The sequence below is a fragment of the Kogia breviceps genome, chromosome 4 (assembly GCF_026419965.1).
Source record: "Kogia breviceps isolate mKogBre1 chromosome 4, mKogBre1 haplotype 1, whole genome shotgun sequence".
NCBI lineage: Eukaryota > Metazoa > Chordata > Mammalia > Artiodactyla > Physeteridae > Kogia > Kogia breviceps.
The window spans coordinates 43693794-43713195 of NC_081313.1; the positions used below are offsets into that span (position 1 = coordinate 43693794).

The 19402-nt window shown below is 41.6% G+C and overlaps 1 protein-coding gene across 2 annotated transcripts in view; it reads right to left on the reverse strand.

Moving 5' to 3' along the window:
- MIER3 (MIER family member 3) overlaps positions 1 to 12381 on the reverse strand; it is a 30687-nt gene extending 18306 nt beyond the window's left edge. Inside the window, exons 1-3 of one of the 2 annotated variants that reach the window (XM_067030995.1) lie at positions 11254 to 11277; positions 10806 to 10830; positions 7708 to 7853 (exon numbers count right to left, since the gene is read on the reverse strand). In XM_067030995.1, the coding sequence (XP_066887096.1) occupies positions 7708 to 7853; positions 10806 to 10830; positions 11254 to 11262 (180 nt within the window). In that variant the 5' untranslated portion in view covers positions 11263 to 11277. Of the gene's footprint in view, positions 1 to 7707; positions 7854 to 10805; positions 10831 to 11253; positions 11278 to 12272 lie in introns of those variants that run through there. The other variant, XM_059061130.2, reaches the window with a different exon arrangement.
- Between the last annotated feature and the right edge of the window lie 7021 nt (positions 12382 to 19402).

Consider the following 19402-nt stretch of genomic DNA (forward strand, 5'->3'; position numbering starts at 1 on the left):
GATGTCTCCCAGAGAGCCAGCTGGCTGCCCACCAGGGCCCACAGGGGACATAGGTTCTGGGGGTCCCTAAGAATTGGCCTTCACCTTTACAGTACAGAACTTACATTTTTCACTGTGCCTGAATGAAACAGATTCAAGTTATGAGCTTAGAATAAGGTATATGACAGAATGCTAATTTGTGAATTTGCAGTAGCAGACATGCACCTTTCCAATGACCAATGCCACTCATGAAATCTTTTCAGCTTGGAACTGAAATCAGTAAAAAGCTGCTTTGGGAGCATGGACAAATTCAGCACAACTTAAGTTGGATGGACAGAAATTAACCCATGCCACAGGAAAACCCCATGAAGTATTCTTCTCCCAAATGAAAGAACCCCTCGAAGGTGCCAGAACCACATTGAAAGTTTCTCCAGTCCTGCTCCTTGCAGAGTCCATGCAGCCCATTCCCTTTGGTTCATACTAGTTGTAAGAGGAGACTGGTTACAGCCTTTGCCAACCACCTGTTAGCAATATTTCTCCAAAACTTTACAGTTTCAGATTCCCTCCACGAACTGGGGAGATGGCAACTTTCACTCATCATGCACTGACAGTCCACCCTCCCATCAATACAGCATTTACTGAGCTCTAGGTACCATGTGGAGGACCACTGGCTATGGGTAAAGAAATAAAATTTCCAAAAAAAAAAGAAAAGAAATCCCTGCTCTCAAGAAATTCAGTCTTGGTGGAAGGAACTGATAAGTTAACAACTGTAAAACACTGTGATAGCTGCTTTAATCAGTTCTGGAATTGATGCTATGAAATGGTAGGTACAGAGAAGGGAAGACCTACGCTTCAGGAATAATAGTATATGGTAGGGAAGTGTCACACAGAGGACAAAGACTGAGCTAAGTCTTGAAAGATGAAGAGGCTTTTAACAGATGAGGGTTGTGTGCTAGGGACTTGTGGTTCATTGTCAGAAACAATGACTGAGCAGTGACTGTGCCAGGAGCCCACTGTGCCAGGTGCTGGTATGAAACACAGGTCTTGCCCTTCTACAACTTACAGACTAGGGGGATACCAACAATACTCAAATATGGAACTGCCAATTAAGATGAGTGCAAAAGAAATCAATAGGGTCGTGAGATACAGAATTATGTGGAGGGCCTACTGTCATAGGGTTACAGAGGAAGACAGTGAATGACTTCAGCTGAGGCCAGAAGTCTGAGAAGTGACAAATCCTGTGAGGAGCATTCCAGGCAAAGGAAACAACACACTTGAGGCCTGAATATGGTTTTCCACTAAGCCAATGGCCAGAGCACAGAGAGTAGAATGAAGAATGGCTCAAGAGGAGATTAGAAACACAAGCAGAGGCAGATCACAAAAGGCCTCATGGGAAAGAAACTTGGACTTTATACTCCCAGGGCAATGGGAAACCATTGGAGAATTATAAAACTGGAGTGACATGACTTTGTTTCTTCTTAAATCCTGGGCAGCTGTATGAAGAAAAGTTTGAGGAGGTGGAGAGAGAAGAGAAAAGCAGGGAGACCACTTAGGAGTTGCATGCTGGGTTAGGGTAGTGATACAGACATGGAGAGAAGTGAATAGGTGAGATGTACTCTGAGGTGGAATCAAATGGGCTACTGGAGTAAAAGGGAGAAAGAAGGACAACTCCCCATATTTCTATCTGAGCAACTGCCTATCGTGGTAACTTTTACTGAGATAGAAAAGACTAAAGGAAGGAAAGGTTTATGAAGGAAAAAAATTAAGAGCTCTGCAGAGGGACTTCCCTGGTGGCACAGCGGTTAAGAATCTGCCTGCCAATGCAGAGGACATGGGTACGAGCCCTGGTCCGGAAAGATCCAATGTGCCGCGGAGCAACTAAGCCTGTGCGCCAGAACTAAGCCTGCACTCTAGAGCCCGTGAGCCACAACTACTGAGCTCGCACGCCTAGAGCCCATGCTCCACAACAAGAGAAGCCACCACAGTGAGAAGCCCATGCACCACAAGGAAGAGTAGCCCCCGCTCGCCACAACTAGAGGAAGCCCGTGTGCAGCAACAAAGATCCAACTCAGCCAAAAATAAATAAATAAAATTTTAAAAAACACCAAAAACCAAAATGTTTGAGAGGAGAAGAATACAGTGAATTTCATAATTAAAAAAAAAAAAAGAGTTCTGCAGAGGACACAAAGTTAAGTTTGAGAGGACTATGAAACATCCAAGTGGAAAAGTCAAGTTGGCTAAGAGCCTGGAGCTCAGAGGATCAGGCTGGGCTAAAGATATAAATCTGGCATTCATTAGCATCTATTTATTTATTTTATTTTATTTTTTTGTTGGTACACGGGCCTCTCACTGCTGTGGCCTCTCCCTTTGCGGAGCACAGGCTCCGGACGCGCAGGCTCAGCGGCCATGGCTCACGGGCCCAGCCGCTCCGCGCCATGTGGGACCTTCCCGGACCGGGGCACGAACCCGTGTCCCCTGCATCCGCAGGCGGACTCTCAACCACTGCGCCACCAGAGAAGCCCTCATTAGCATCCAGATGATATTTAAAGCCACAGGAGTAGATGAGCTCACTCAGGGAGAGAGTAAAGAGAAGGGGATCTATGCTTTATTAGAAGAATTTTCAGATATATTACCCTACTGGCAATGGGACACGTCTGGAAAATTTTAGATATGATTTGCATTTTGAAAAAGACATCCTAGGGGGAGTAGAAGAATAGGAGCCTGAACTAAGAAGGGAATTAGAGAATCTGTTTCTTGACTTACGTGATAGAGGGAATGTAGGTAACACAGGAGTCTAAATGGATTGCCCATTTCTGGCCTGAGAAGGTTAAATAGCTACAGCATCATTATAAGACCAAAACAAAAGACAAATAAACTTAAGGGTGGAGGGTGAGACAGTAGATGATTTAAGCTGAAAGTCGAAGCACTGGGCTTGCATGAGTTATCCAGAAGAGGAATACAGAGTAAGAAGACAAAAGCTAGAACCCTGGGGAATACCATCAATTAAAATGCGGGTAAAGAAAGAAAAGTCCATATACTACAGAGGGAAACACCAGAGGGTAGAAGTAGGACTAGGAGAAAATGCAGGATTATGTAAGTTAAGAAAGAAGCAAGGGTGGAGAAACCACGGATGGTCACTTGGGTCAAATATCAAAGAGAGATCAAGCAAGATAAAGCAGACATGAATTCTTTGTATCTGTCAATCAAGAATTATTGGTGACCTTACAACCTGTTGGGAGAAGCAAAGCTGAGGACTGAATGGGAGGAGAGAAAGTACATACACTATAAAAAGCAAATGCTGAAGGGCAACACAGGATCAAAAGAGAATTTCCAAATGTGGGAAATATATGAGTAGGAGGCCATACTGAAATAAAAAAATAAGTAGAAGAATAAACTGAGGGCTAAAGGGGTGGCATCTAGGGACTAGCCTGGGATGTGGAAGATACTTTTGGGACCGGAGAGAAGGAAGAATGAGCATAAAAGTTAAGCTTGCATGTGTGGGGCAAACAGGAGGTTCTGGGTAGTCATTCATGAAAATCCTACTTTCTCTACAAACACACAAGCATGATCATCTGTACTAAAACTTTAAAGCAAAACTGGAAAAGATTAATCCAGTCTCTGAAGCACTTTACAAATGAGCTTTCTGTTAGAGCCTATTAATAAAGCACTTAGTCCTTTGAAGCATAGAAGAAATGTTTTCAAAATTGAATTAGCAAATCTCAAAGTCTCTGAGGATCTGTGGTGGCTAGATCAGCTTAGAAGTTTGATCTAGCACCTTATCCCAGGAATGAGAATCTTTCTCTTCTACAATATTTCTCAGGCATTTTGTTGAATCTATTTAAATTTCAAGGGACACATCTGAGTCCAGTCACTTATAAATGAACTGTTTTGTAAGTCAAAGGATTTGTAACAGGAAGAGCACAATATTTAGAGGCAGAGGACTCACTAATCTAACTACTACTGTGGGCAGATCACCTAACCCCTCTCACCTCTATTTCCTCATCTGTAAATAGAAAAACACATTATTTCATTAATCCTATGATGCATAACCTCACATATCAGTAATCAGGATGCATCTCATTACCACTGTACAGATTTCTCATAGTAATGTCCCTCACTGCTCCCATCTATGCTATTTCTAAACCTATGGTACATCTTACAATCAACAAGGCCTCTGAGCCAAGGAAATAATGCGAATACTTGTCTGACACACCTGATGGTGTTGCTGAATGGGTCAAATGACATTGTCTAAGCGAGGTACAAATTAATTTTCACATAACACCAGTCTGGTATCTTATAATACAGGATGCAAAACAGCATACATATAACTTTTTAAAATGCTTTAAAAATAAATCAATAAGGACCTAGACCAAAGTCTCATTTCAATAGGTCTAAATCTAGGATTATTAAATTAAAACCTCTCAGGAAACAGTAACATGAATAAATTAAAATATAGAATGATATAACATAAAACTTATTTTAGTATGGTTAATAATTGAAATCTTGTCACATAATCTATTCTCTACTTACCAAAGTGCTACTGTAAGAAAACTGATTTTGTACCGCTCTTATTTTCCATAACATATAATGTACTAAAAATCTGTAAGCACCAAAATAAAGGCCATATGCGCGGAGCGGCTGGGCCTGTGAGCCATGGCCACTAAGCCTGCACATCTGGAGCCTGTGCTCCGCAACGGGAGGGGCCACAACAGTGAGAGGCCCGCATACCGCAAAATAAATAAATAAAAAAAAATAAAGGCCATATGTATAGACTACAAACTATCAAATTTATTTGCTATGAGCATTAACGTGTAGTTTTTTAAAACATTAACGCCAAGGCTCTAAGACTGTTACCATGTACCAACACCTAAACCACTGTTCCAATAATATAAGATTAATAGAATACATTATTTTAAATTGTACAGAAATAATTTCAAACTTCTTCTAAAAATAAAACGATCCTTACTCTTTATATCTGTGTCTCTATCTACTGTTTCTTTTCTTTGTTTTCATGTTTCATTAAACATCAATAAAGAATAGAGACCACATCTACACAGTTATGCTTTACTGCAGATAAGAATCACAGTTCAGATGAAGTGAGCAGTCAGTCACTCTTAGAAACAGCTCCTCTTGTCCCTTGCTCAATGAGAGAAGGATTAGCCTCCTGAGCAAGGACACAGCTCTTAGGTCTTCACTACAATTTGTTTAAAAATCACCTGGATTTTTCTGTCTCAATTTCCAAGAATGCAACAAAATGCCAAGAAGCAAAACTGCCTAAGTACAGAGAAGTTGAAACATTTAAAGGCCTGTAATTTGTCAGAATCCACAAATTCAGTGATAGGTATCATTACAAAGATTTAATTACTGGAGTTTACTAAACAAAATGAAAATCATAGGAATAGAAACTAGGTATTTCTGTGAATAGCTAAGTGAGTAACTCTTTGCTGTTGATTATTTCTCTGTATCTTCCCTAATTTTCTTTTAAAACTCACCACACAGATTAAAGCAGCTATTACTATAATCTCTGGAAGAATAAAACCTACAAATCTGAAAAACAAAATTTTACCAGCCCATAAAAATCTCTACCTGATTACCCATACTCAAGTAGTAACTACATTAACACATTAAATGAAATTTTAAATTCTTACTAGTTTACTGACAAAACATCTATTTGTGTGGTTAAAACACAGTCTAGCACATTTATATTATTTTCTTATGTCATGCTGTAAATAGACCGCTGTCTCCCTATCTTTAACAGCAAACACATAATTAAGGAAGGTGCATTATGAGACCACCTGGGACTTTTGACCAAGCCCACAGGAGTGTCCTGACATAAAAAACGACAGGAGAGAAGAAGTATGTATTCTAAGAAGCCTTCCATGAACTTCCACATGAGGCTAAACACCTTTTACTAGACATAAATCCTTTCAGAGTTCTTAGCAGAGGACATCAAAAAAGCCTTTGCTCTCCTTGTCACCCCACACTAGACCGTAAGCTCCTAGAGCCCAGAAACACTGTCAAGTTGCTCATTTTTGCAATCCCAGGACCCACCACAGTCCTCGGCTTAGTGATAATGCTAGCTGGATTATAATTCTCAGTTATCCTAGGCTACCTACTCATAAGAGGCAGAAATGAATTCCCTGAATAAATTCAAGGCAGAGCTTGAGACTCTTGGGTATCTTTTCTCATCAACAGGAAACTTATCATCACCCCTGAAAGAAGTGATAGGTAAGACTTTTCTTCTTGATTATTTCCTAACAATTTTATCTCTATATTCCCAAATCTGTTTGGCTTTCATAGGAGATATATGGTTTTTTTTAATGATTAAATCTAACCGCAACCATGTTGGATTAATCTGCCAAAGGAATAAACATGTTTAGAAGATTTCAGGTCTACAGGAGCAAGCCTGGGGTCTAGGCCCTGAAGACTCTGCTTCTGCTTCCCTGTGTGTTAAGATGAAAGAAGAAATGCAATAATAGCACAGCCCTGCCTGACAAAGATAGCAGAAGAGATTACATAAGAATGTGCTTTGTCTTCTTCAAGAAAAAGAAGTATGAAAACTCAGTATTATGCCTGAAAACTTCTGTTATTCTGGGCTGATCAGAAATTTGCAAATAAGGTTAATTTACAGATAAGTATAATCTTTTCAAGGAACCCCTCTCTCTGTACTTGCTGGTATAAATATATGTTTAAAATCCAGTTCATTTGAATTTATACTAATTTGGGGTTTTAAAAGTTATAAACTACATTTACCTTCCCAACTTTCTAAAAGATGACTGGGTGGGGAGGAAACAGGATATTACTAATTCACATTTAAAAACAGAGTAAAACTTTTTCTCTCTCAATTTTCTTATAGTAATCTATCAGATTTTAAGTTTCTTGAAGGAAAGACTTCTCCCTGTATCTACTGCAGTGCTTAGTTAAACTCAGGTTTGCCCCTCAGTAAAATAGTGTGATATAATGCAAAGAGGCTGGGCTTAGGATTTAAAACTAAGTTTCCTACAGTTCTCTATATCTCTATATTCTCATCTGTAAATGTACCTAGTTCATTGTCCTGATAGAAACTTAAAAACAGGTTAACAAACATAAAATAATCTTTTAAAACTATATGAAAATGTACTTATTAGGCTATCCTTCAAAATAATAAGAAAATCAGTAACTTTCTGTACAAGTTAGGTCAAAAGGAAATACGCTGATACTATTTTTTTTTTTTTTTTTTTTTTTTGCGGTACGCGGGCCTCTCACCGTTGTGGCCTCTCCGGTTGCGGAGCACAGGCTCCAGACGCGCAGGCCCAGCGGCCACGGCCCCACGGGCCCAGCCGCTCCGCGGCATGTGGGATCTTCCCGGACCGGGGCACGAACCCGTGTCCCCTGCATCGGCAGGCGGATTCTCAACCACTGCGCCACCAGGGAAGCCCGATACTATTTTTTTAATTGAAGTATAGTTGATTTACAATGTTGTGTTAGTTTCAGGTGTACCGCCAAGTGATTCAGCTATTTATATATATGTGTGTGTATATATATTCCTATAAATGTGTATAAATATATATATATTCTTTTTCAGATTCTTTTCCATTATACACTACTACAAGATACAGTTCCCTGTGCTATACTGTAGGTCCTTCTGATACTATTTTTATTTCAGGTAGGTTATAAATAATTTATAATAGAATGTCAAAATCACTACTATAAGTTTGTATTAAAATTAACTAAAGTAAAATCCTTTACCTTTTCTAAGTCTTCAATTTCAGAACTGAAGTTTTTACCCTCATCCATCATTTCCTCTTCTTCAAGAGTTCTTTCATCATCATAGTCATGGACCAGCATCTCAGCAGTGGGGTCAAAATCATGATCCTCAGAAGACAAAGACCCAACTGGAAGGAAACAAACTGAATCACTTTACAGGTTCACAAGGCTATTTACAAAAGAAAATAACTTGTGTTCTACTGCCAGTTCCTTAATACACTTGTCTAAAAGCAGTAGAAAAATGTGAGAAGGATTATGAAAGGAAGACTTCACAAGAGTCTTACACAGTGAGGCTAAAAACTTCAGTAGAAGGGAATATTAACTTTACTCAAATTCTAACCCTCAAATAAAGGTTCAAATCACAAAACAGAAATGTGGTTTTTAGAACAAATACAAATTTCTGTGAAGCAGGTATACAGCAATTCAGTCTTCAAAAGCACTACTTCACTTTTCACATCTATAACAGTATTTCAAGCTCCCCAGCATTTAAACATAAGAGCATGCTTTTCTTTGAACGACTAATAAAGTTCTTAAGGTTATGTGAAGGGAATACAGAAAATCATATCTAAGAGCTTTGGAAGATGTATCCCATTGCAAGTTGTTTTGGTCAGTTCCAACTTGTTTATAAGATGGTAATGCTTGGGAATTCCCTGGTGGTCCAGTGGTTAGGACACTGCACTTCCACTACACGGGGCATGGGTTCAATCCCTGGTTGGTAACTAAGATCCTGCAAGCCACGTGGTGTAGCCCAAAAAAAAAAAAAAAGATAGTAATGCTTTTTAATGGCAAATCTGAAGTCAACAGGATACCCTGAAAACCAAGTGGAGAAATGAATACTATCCATAATCCCGAGAAAATGAAGTCAAATTTATGAAAAAACAGGATTTTCTCCATTTGTTTTACTCTACTATGTAATTTAATTAGATCACTCTCAGAGCAGGCAAGGAAAGAAGTATTAGAAGCTTGGAGTGGAGAAAGGGAGAATTGGAAGGAAGCATATTCAACACAAAAAGTTTGATGTGTTTTTAGTCAAGCTATTTAATATTTTAAAATTTCAAACATTTAAGGACATTAAGATCATTACCAAAACACTGAACTAGACCAAAAATTTTTCACTATGGAAAAAACCACAGACAATTCAATGTTTTTGATTCTGAGTTCAGAGAACTCTAATCATTAGCCCTAAAAATAATAAAATTCCTATGGGACTCTATTCTTTAGGAGGTTTACATTATAACATTATTTTTTGAATGCTGAAAGATATTAACCTGCTCATTTTAAAAGCCTGTTGAAGTATAGGTAGTTTAAGTTAATTTTAGAGAAAGATGAATATTTGTTAAATAGCTGCAAAGCAGAACATGAACCATTACAAATTTTTTTTGAGAAATTCCTGGAAACTTTTGGGGTATGCCAAAGTGTAAGGTATGAAGTAGATGATAACTTTTCTACCTCCCTGAAGGCAGAGCTCTACCCTCTTTCTAATCCACATATCACTTGGCACACTTTAAGGCTTCCCCTGAAAGAGGAAAGTGTTCATTCAATAACGGCCAGAAACGGAAGGGCCTGAGGGTCTACTCTTGGCTTTGTCCCTGGCTTTCTGGGACCTGAGGCAAGTCATTTAAACCCACAGGGCCTGGGTCCAGTTTTTCATTTATAAAATTCATAGGGTTGGTTTAATGACCTCTAGTCTCTTCTGGTTCTAAAATGTTCTTTAAAATTGGCTAATTGATTATAAACAAGTTATAAGTTTGTTTAAACACCAAAACCACACTTTTTGCTTTTTATTTAGATTGCAACTTCTTAAAAGCAGACAGTGATGCAAAATGGAAAAATTCCATTATCATCCAGATGTTTGGCATCATGTACATAAATATTCTTTCCCTGAAATCAGCTATAACAAAGAAATGTTTGTCTCAAAATTAGAGAAACGTAAAACAATTTTTAAATGTAAAGACATAGCTATTTTCAAATTAGCCACAAATTTCTTCTACTTGGCGTTAATTACTATAACGATAATCAAGTGAGACATTAAAGGTTGACTAAAGACACGAAGTAATACGCAAGGAAATGGACTCTAAGGCAACATGTGGTAACAGAAGACTTGGGAGCCCATCCAGACTCTGCTATTAACTAGGTAACTCTCGTAGAGTTATTTAGAAGTCTCCTCAAGTGTAAAATAAGGGAGTTGAACTAGTTCAGAGGCACTTTTCCTGGAGACTACGATAGGGAAAAGAGGCAGCCAAAAGGGGGCTGGAAAGAGAATAAGAAACTGAAACAAAGCTGTCCTTAACATTTCAGCACATGAGGAAAGGTCTCAGCCATAGATGGGTTTCAGGGGTTCCACAAACCCCAAGTTATATGCAATTATCCATTATGTGCAGAGTTCTGGAGACAGAGTCCCTTGCTTTCATCAGATCCTGACAGGGGTTTCTAACACCAAAATGGTTAAGAAACACTGTCCTAGATGATCTAATGTTGTCTCACCTCAGAAATTCTGTATTACCACTTTTCTGTGCCAAACTCAGAAAGTATGTGTTTCTTTTAATTAGGACAGCTTTACGTAACTCTCAATTTTGAATTTAATACAATCCACAGACACTTCTCAATTATGAAAAATGTATGAGACAAAATAAGGGGAGATGGAGAGTCAGGATTAATGATCAATATAAGCACCCCCAAAGTTCTGACAAATTAAAGAGACGATTTCTCGAAAAAATTAAAATCTAAATTAAACTGCTAAAGTTAGTGGAAAGTTTGGGAAAGATTTGGGATTAACCGTTTCAGGCTTGGAGAAAAAAACATGATATGTGAGAATTAAAGATCTATTACTTAAAAAGAACGTTTGTCAATTAGCAGCTCTGTAACAAAAGTATTTTTTTCAACATGCCAGATAAAAGAGAGAAAAGAGTATAACTGTTCCTTCCTCCAACAGCTTAATTACCAAAATGAACACTGAAACCTCTTAAAAACAAATGATGAAAAACTCGCAAGACAAATTTTTGTTGGAAAAATTGAGCAATAGATCTTTGGGTCCCCATCACCCTTTGGGACCCACTGAAAAGTAAGAAAACAGGACAAACCTGGGCTCGAACTTCCAAAAGAAGCCTAGGAGAGAGAAGAAAACGTGCGGTTAGATCGCGCAGCCAGGGAAAGAGGCAGCGCCGGCAACAGGGCGCAGAGGAGGCGGAGCCCAGCGCTCCTCCGCAGCTGCCAAAAGTGCAAGACGTAGCTTCGCTCCAATCGCTCCCGGCCCCTTTCGGGCCCCTCTTGGCTGCCTCGCCTTCCTCCCCGAGTCCGTAGCGTACAAACTCGCACACCGGGGACGAAGCTCGGTGTCTAACTGGCAACTCCAAGACTCCGCTTGGAGCTCAGCAAGTTACAAAGTAGAGAAGCAGAACCCAGAGCAGTCGGCTCACAGCATCGGTCCCCCATACGCCGGCATCTCAGGAGTCCCCCAAATCCCACCCGGCTCTCCACGGTCCCAAACAACAACTCGCAACCTAACACCCCTTCCTGGAAGGGACTCGCCCTGAGCATCTAGTCCACCGCCTGAGGACCGGTAGCCCCAATTCCTGGGCTGTCCTCTGCCCCCGAGTGTAGCCAGCTCTCAACCGGACACTCGGCCCCAAACCAAAGCTCAAGCCCCCCATACTCTCTACGGCGTCCGGAGACGCGGATCCGCAGTCCCAGAGATGCTGGTTCCTTCCAGGGTGTTCAGTCGCTCCCCGGGCCCGCCAGCGAGCCCCTCGCCCTAGCGGGCTCCTGCCGAGGGGCTTCTGCTGCGCCACCCCCTCCCCCCAGCTCACTAGTCCCGGGGGACACGGCCAGGGCAGCTCCGCTCGCCCTGCCTCCCCCCTTAAGCCCGGAGGAAAGTGGGTCTACCGAGAGTCCGTGGAGAGAGCGTCGAGGGTCTTTGGTCCTCCCCGTTTACCCACAGGAGCTCCCGCACCTCCCGGGCTGCGGGGCGGGGAGTCCCGCTCGCCTCCCGCGAAGCCCAGCGGCCGCGCATCCCGCTCGCCTCCGCGCTCGGAGCAAAGTGGAGCGTGAGGCTCCTTTGCGCCGCAGCCTGGACCCAATGGGCCGGGGGCACAGAACACTCCTCCAGCAGGGCAGTGGCGCAGCCCGCTCCCCGCTTTGCAATCCGGCCGCGGAGGGGGGGATCGGCCGGTTTCCACCCACCCCGGCCCCAGGAGGCGGCGCGGAGGCTCCGGCGGCCCGCGTCAGCTGCCCGGGGGCACGGCACGGCGGCATCCCCGGGCCGGGGTTCGCTGCCGCCGGCCGCCGCCTCCCGTCCGGCCCCGTCGCCCGGCCGGGTCGGGGCAGGAGCCGCCGCGGCCTAGTCCCGGAGGGAGACAGCTCCCGCGCCCGCTCCCGCCCCCCGGCCGGCCCCACCGCCGCCCGTCGCCGCCCCGCGGCCCCGCGCCGCCACGCCGCCCCCCGTAGGGCCGCGGGAAGGGCCCCGGATCTCCCAAGCCGGCTCGGGGACCGCGGGAGGCCGCCGGACACCCGCTCCAGCCCGGCCGCTCCTGCCCGGTTTCCCTGCTCACCTCCGCCATATTGGTACCTTTAGGGCGAACGAGCAGCGCCGAGCCCAGTCCCCGGATGGGGAGCCTGAGCCAATAGCAGCCGCCGCCGCCGCCGCCGCGGTCCGCCCGGCACCCGCCCGGCGGCGGAGGCGGCTCGGCCCCTTATAGGGCAGGGCGGCCCGCGACACCCCCGGCCCGCTCGCAAGCCCACCCCATCCGGCGCCCCTCGCCGCGCCCCGCGCCCGCTGCGGGAGCCTCGACCCGCACCCGCGCTCACCCGCCCTTCCCCTCTCGGCTGGAGTAAAGTTCCTGCCGAATTGGAGGCAGACGGGGGACGGATGGAAACATCGGCGCAGGACAGACCCACGTCCAGCCAGTCGAGGCCCAAGAACCGGCCGGGGCGGCTGCGGACCGACCGACAGACGCTCCGGTCCGGGAGGGCGTTGGGGAGAGGGGCAAGAGACTAGGACCGACAACTCGCAGACTTCCCTAAGTAAGAAGAGAGAAGGTGGTGGATGGCCGAGAGGAAGCCCCGAGAAATGGAAGAAGTGGCTGATGGACGGCAGTGTCAGTCCAGAATGAGAGGACAGCGACCAGGCATTTTGCAGTGTCCCCTAAGAGACCTGCAGGAATGGGGGATGCAGATCAGCGTACACTGGCCCATGGAGTGGACGGTGGAAGTGGTCATTTGCCAAACAGGCTCTGTAAAATAGTGACAGTACGGAAGAAAAGGCAAAAGATCAACAGGGCAAAGAAGTGATAGTGAATAGACTTGCACGATTCAAAGAAGATGCTTATAAAATACAAACTCTGCACGTTCGGGAAAAAAAAATTAGAACAGTACTAGAGGTTGTTAATTGCCAAATAGGGCGATAAGGGAATAGCGTTGATTCCAAATAGGGATGACCCAGAGGTACACACTTGATAGACCTGTGGAAGAGCAGGAATACGGCCTGAAACTGACCCACCTCCCACCTCCCTCCCAAAAGGTCAAACATTTGCTTAGGGTCAAAGGGGAAACTAGACCTGTGGGCAAGTGAGTATTGACGATGAGGATGGAGGTTGAGGATGGAGGACAAGGTTTAAGAGGTGTACTTTCTCCTAGGCATGTCTTATGGCCGTTTGGTCTTCATTGGGAGACCTAAGTCTAACTCCTGGCAGGTCCATTTTCACACTGAACAACTCTGAGCAAAGTGCACAAAAATATTCACCAACAACTCGTTGGTAGCCCACAGAGATAAATCCTGCAAGAAGTTCGAGTCGGTATTCCTAGCTGCCTTGGCACACAGGTGTCTTGAGGCAGGAGGCCAGAAATAATATGTATGGAAAACAAAGTAAAAAAAAAAAAAAGTGGAAAAGAGAAGTCGACTGTAAGGTCCTGGATAAGTGAGATGCAAACACAATTAGAAAAGTATAGCAGGACCCTATAGAAACTTGGAGAAGAGTGTAATCTCAGACACCAGAGCTCTTCTATCAACTATTGCTAAAACTTGTAATATTAAATAATAGAATTGAGGTTATTTGCCATAATCTCACAAATTGAGAGACTTTTTAGAAGCTTAAACTTTCCATTCTTTTAGTCCAAACATGAAAGGTCTGGATTTTAATCCGGGGTTGCCTTCAATTCTCCCCTCCAATGGTGGAGACTGGATTATGGATAGGAGGGGAGAAGATTACTTTCAACCTTTTTAAGCAAGGCATCTCAAAATTAAAGTTTTCCACTGGTGAAAGTTATTTATTTATGGAAATTTTAGGAGAAAAGTCACCTCAACCATTTCAAAACATCATAAAGACATGGAAAATTACACTTTCCCTGCTGTGAAAGATATCTTTTGACATTTTGTCCAGTCAAATAACTCAAAAACAGCTGAACTTTGAAACCAGAGGGCTTGGCACACATTGTATGTACTGTCCTCAATGAAGCGTTTAGAGTTTTCAAAGTAAAAAATGGCTTGAAATTAAGTGATTAACTTTAGAAAAGTGGTAGTGAACACATCCCATGGACAGAGCCATTAAACAATGCCCTGAGCTGGACCACAGGCCACGCCACCACAGAATATGGGGTTGGGATCGAGTCTAGAAGAAAGCGTCTCCAGCAGCCTGTCTTGTCATACTTAACACTAAGGAGAAACGTTTCCTTCATAGCAAAAAGTGGCTAATCCAAACTATAAATGTGGCCTTAGGTTCCATTTTGCCCTATCTAAGAAATATACAGACTCCTGCACTTGTATAAACTTAGTAGAGTGTCTGCAGATTCTCTTTTTATTAAACTATAAAGATTTTGCATAGGCACTTGTAATTTTGGCTGCTTATATTCTCTCCATCCTAGTACGTAATTCATGTAGTCTATGTCCAGGCTATTAAATAAGGATTCATAGGAAGATAAGTGAAGCTAAATTAATTAGCAGATTAAGGAAACAGAGCCACTTTCCACTCCTAATCCCCAGAGAAAAAGTATACCACCCAGTCTTACATAACACATTCCTTTTATGATAAAGTGTGTAAAGTCTACTGTTTGTACATGGATCTTTCATTCTTTTTGATGACAAGGCTTCTAGGAGTTGGTACAGATAAAAAGTCCCCTTGTTCTAGGGAGCTGAAATAAAAAATGACTTTTTACTGTTGTTATTAGTATACACAACAGGTGGCATTATATAGAAAGTAAGTCCTATGCTGGACGCTGGGCACAATGGGATCACCGTAAAAGTCCTTGTCAAAGCTTACCGTGTAACTGAGTAATTTTTATATGTGGTGGATGGGAATCAGAGCAAGGAAAACTCAAAACTGAAACCACAGCAACACCTAAGGAGAACCAAAATGTAATAACATCCTCCAGCCATCTTTAGAAATGAAATAAATCAAGAAAAGATTATAAAGGTATGGTTTAAGATGTCTTACAATAAATATGTACAATAAAATAAGAAAATGTACGTGTAAAAAAATGAGGGCCAGTGAAACTAATTAGCCTAGGAGATTAACACCAGAGAAGAAGTTAGAACAAGAATATGCAGGTAATGAGGTGTGATACGCAACATGAGAGTTAAACCATAAATTTGGCTTAGAGCTTTCTGGAGCTAAAGCAAAAAATAAAAAATAAATACAATCGTTGCTTGATTCTCACTGTCCTTGAGAAGAAATGTACAAATTCTTCCATGGAAACAAAGCTTTTCAGTACCTTTAAAGAAATGTCTTGCCTGAGCTACATAATAATGTAGTACTGTAGAGGGCAATATCCTCTACCAGATCCTCAAAGGGCACTGGCAGGGTTTACAACACTGTTTCTTTTAGTGACCATCCATGAAAGTTGAGGGCACCCTTTTAATGTATGACCTACTGAAAGCAGTTTTAACAGGGCCACGGTAATGCAATACAAATATTTAGCTTTCTACAGATTCCATCTAACCCAAATAGACTATCTAAAAGTTAATGTCTCAATCTCAAGTGCCTGTGCTAGTCAGGAAGGCGCAACGAACAAGTGAAGCTGGCCATTGTGAAGACTAAAGTAGGGGCAATAGCAAACCAGTAGACAGTAACCCTACCGGAATGGAGCAGCCACTAACTCAGTCTCAGCAGACTGGCTCTAGCCTTGTGAGAATGTGGGCCCAGTGCTTCCAGGCATTCTCAATTTCCAAGAACATCTGGAAAGCCGGATTTTTATGTGACATCTCCTGGTTTTTAAAATTTATCAACTAATTTTTAAAAAGTTCAACACAATGTAGATTAAATAAACCACGTTAAATAAATCACGTGAACTGTGAGCTTCCAGTTTGCAGACTCTTAGAATCTCTCTTTTTTTTTTTTTTTTTTTTTTTTTGCGGTACGCGGGTCTCTCACTGTTGTGGCCTCTCCCGTCGTGGAGCACAGGCTCCGGACGCACACGCTCGGCGGCCATGGCTCACGGGCCCAGCCGCTCCACGGCATGTGGGATCTTCCTGGACTGGGACAGGAACCCGTGACCCCTGCATCAGCAGGCGGACTCTCAACCACTGCGCCATCAGGGAAGCCCTAGAACCTCTTAACCTTACCTCTCAACATGGCTTCGGGTAAGACTGTAATACCAACATTTCAGCTCGCTATCACATCAAACTTCTTGCATTTTTCTAAACATATCCATTTATCCTGTGTGAAACTCAAATATTTCTTGACGGAATGGCTGACTACTCTCTGAGAAAGCTAATTCACTGTATTAAGCTTTGCCTAAACAAAGATTGTTAACAGAAGGGAGATGGTCTATGTAGTTATTAAAAAAGAAAAAAGAGAAGAGCTTTCACAGAGACAAAAAAGAGAGAATGAATCCTCATTTCATTACTAAGAAAAAAGGAACCTGGTCCACTGACATGAGAATCTACTGGACCCATGAGTCAAGGGTATCCTTGAAACAAGATGGACGTTATCAGGCTAACATACCTTTGTAAGGCAACCCAATTGTAAGATCTTATAACAGTAATGTCCCTTAATTTAAGGGACATTCTCCAAAGAATTTTGAATAACTGTATCCTTTTCCACATATCCAAGTTGACATCTGATTTTTTTATTATAAATGTAAATAGGCACAAAGGATATATTAATATTTTCCAACATATTGTAATGGTGGTCATTTAAAAATAAAGCTAAGGACTTCCCTGGTGGTCCAGTGGTAAAGAATCCACCTTACAATGCAGGGGATGCGGGTTTGATCCCTGGTCAGGGAACTAAGATCGTACATGCCGCAGGGCAACTAAGCCAGCGCCCCACAACTACTGAGCTCGCTCTCCTCAACTAGAGAGCCTGCGTGCCACAAAACTACAGAGCCCACGTGCCCTGGAGCCTGCGCGCCACAACTAGAGAAGAGAACACCCGCACGCCACAACTAGAGAGAAGCCCATGCACCAAAACAAAGAGCCTGCACACCACAGCAAAAGATCCTGCAGGCTGCAACTAACACCCAACGCAGACAAAAATAAATAAAATAAAATAAATAAATAAAAATAAAGCTGTTATATAACTACATAATGTATGCAATGGAATCTAAATACCATAGCAATTTGATATATCCATGATTCTATAAAAAAGAACATAATTCTTCCTTAACAATAGGAAATTTTACATTTCTTTTTCTCCTTGAATTCATATTCTCATTCTATTTCCTGCAAAGAATTTTATCCCAGTGTAATATGCTTTATGCCTAGAAGTCATTTGTTGATAGCCCATTATCATTCTCTGCCACAAAAATATCTGTATAAATTGACTCTCAAAATTAAATAATTTTCCTCTACAATATCAATACAATTATTAATTCACAATTGATCAAAACAATATACATGTATTGAAATTTTTGATTAAATCTTATTGAACAAAAATACAAATTACATTGGAAACCAATCTCTTAATAAGATGAATGGAACCTTAAAAAAATTAGTTCATGTACCTATGGATGAATATTTTTTAATGCTAGAATAAGAGTAAGTTTAACATCAATTATATTCTTTTTATTTGTATAGAAGTAAGCTCTGAGAAACCATATTCATACGATAAGAAGATAGGAGTGGAAGGGTTTTATTATTAAGCCATCACTTAATGCTCTGTACTCTTTAGTAATATATCATGTTGTGATCTTCTATCAAACATTTTTAATGATCTTACACTGATATTTTGATTGTCTTCAGTTTTAATGAAAGCAAAGAATTAAAAGCTACCTGACTTGCAAAAGGGCTGTTACCCTGCTCTTATAGTCCTGCACTATAATCACTTTAATTCTGATGAAGAATACCAGAAAAGACTTCGCCAAAACTTAACAAATGACTCTTAATTGTAAGTTATTTTTTTTTTCACTTAGAAGCACCTGTTTAACCCAACACATACAGAAAAGGGAGGGAAAATTATTAATTTCAATACTTTGTTCCGAATACCGTATTTTAAGTAAAATTTATTTATTTTTATTGTGTCACGTGTTTTACATATATTTTTGTTAATACCTTAGAGCTGTGAATTTAGCCCTTTCAGTTTGTGGAAAATGTCTGCCATAAACCCAAATAGCAAAGACTGTCTTCTTTGTCAAACCAAAGTGCCAGGTCAGACTTACTTTCTTTCAGAAAAAGCCTGACTTCCTTTTTCGGTCTTAATGAGAATGTTATATCTTATTTTGAGACATGTTAAAAACCATTGAGAAATAAATTACAAACCATGTACCATAAGATATATTACTGAAAGCAGGCAATTCAAGATTAAAATGATGTAAGATCTAATAGTTATTTATTTTATAATAAGTTAAAAAAACAAGACTAATCAATATGCAGTTCCTCATCAGTTTATCATTCAATGTAATGTGTAGCTAAAATCCATAATTTATTTATATTATAAGGAATGTGATAAAAGGCACAGTATTCCTTTGGTAAACATGTGTACATGTATGTATTGAACCTTAGTATTTGCTTTGGGAATAAAAAAGAATTATCAGTAAAAAATCAGAAATACTCCATTAATTTTATTTGCATTCAAGCTTTTCTTATGTATTTGATAACAGAGAAAGGTATATGTTACTAAAAATAATTGGTCCAGGAGTTGGCCTTTCATTTCATTTTTAATAGGAAGTGGAAAAATATTATAAGATGAAATCATACAAGGATCTTTACCTGTAGCTTTTATCTAGTGTTCATAGAAATGAGGAAGTCTCTGACAACATTTCAGTTTCCCTCTCAAAAACATGGCCTACAGATGATTTTTGAGACTAGTTGAAAATACTTGCTTAAATTTAAATAGTTTTTAGTATTTCCTACCAATTCTTTACTCTGCTCTTTCAAGAACCCTCCTTCAAGAGCAATGCATTCTTTGACAATGGTCAAGAAGAAAGAAAGTCATTAAATAAAACTTATTCTCCCTCTTACTACCTACACTCCACAACATAATGTCTGATATCAGAAAATCCCAACAAGGAGAGAAATACTCCATTCCTCACACCATGCTTAACCTTTAACTAAAATTGTATTATATAAGACAGGGAGACTTAACATGCATTAAAAATGGCCTAGGGCTTCCCTGGTGGTGCAGTGGTTGAGAGTCTGCCTGCCGATGCAGGGGACGCGGGTTCGTGCCCCGGTCCGGGAGGATCCCACATGCCGCGGAGCGGCTGGGCCCGTGAGCCGCGGCCGCTGAGCCTGCGCATCCAGAGCCTG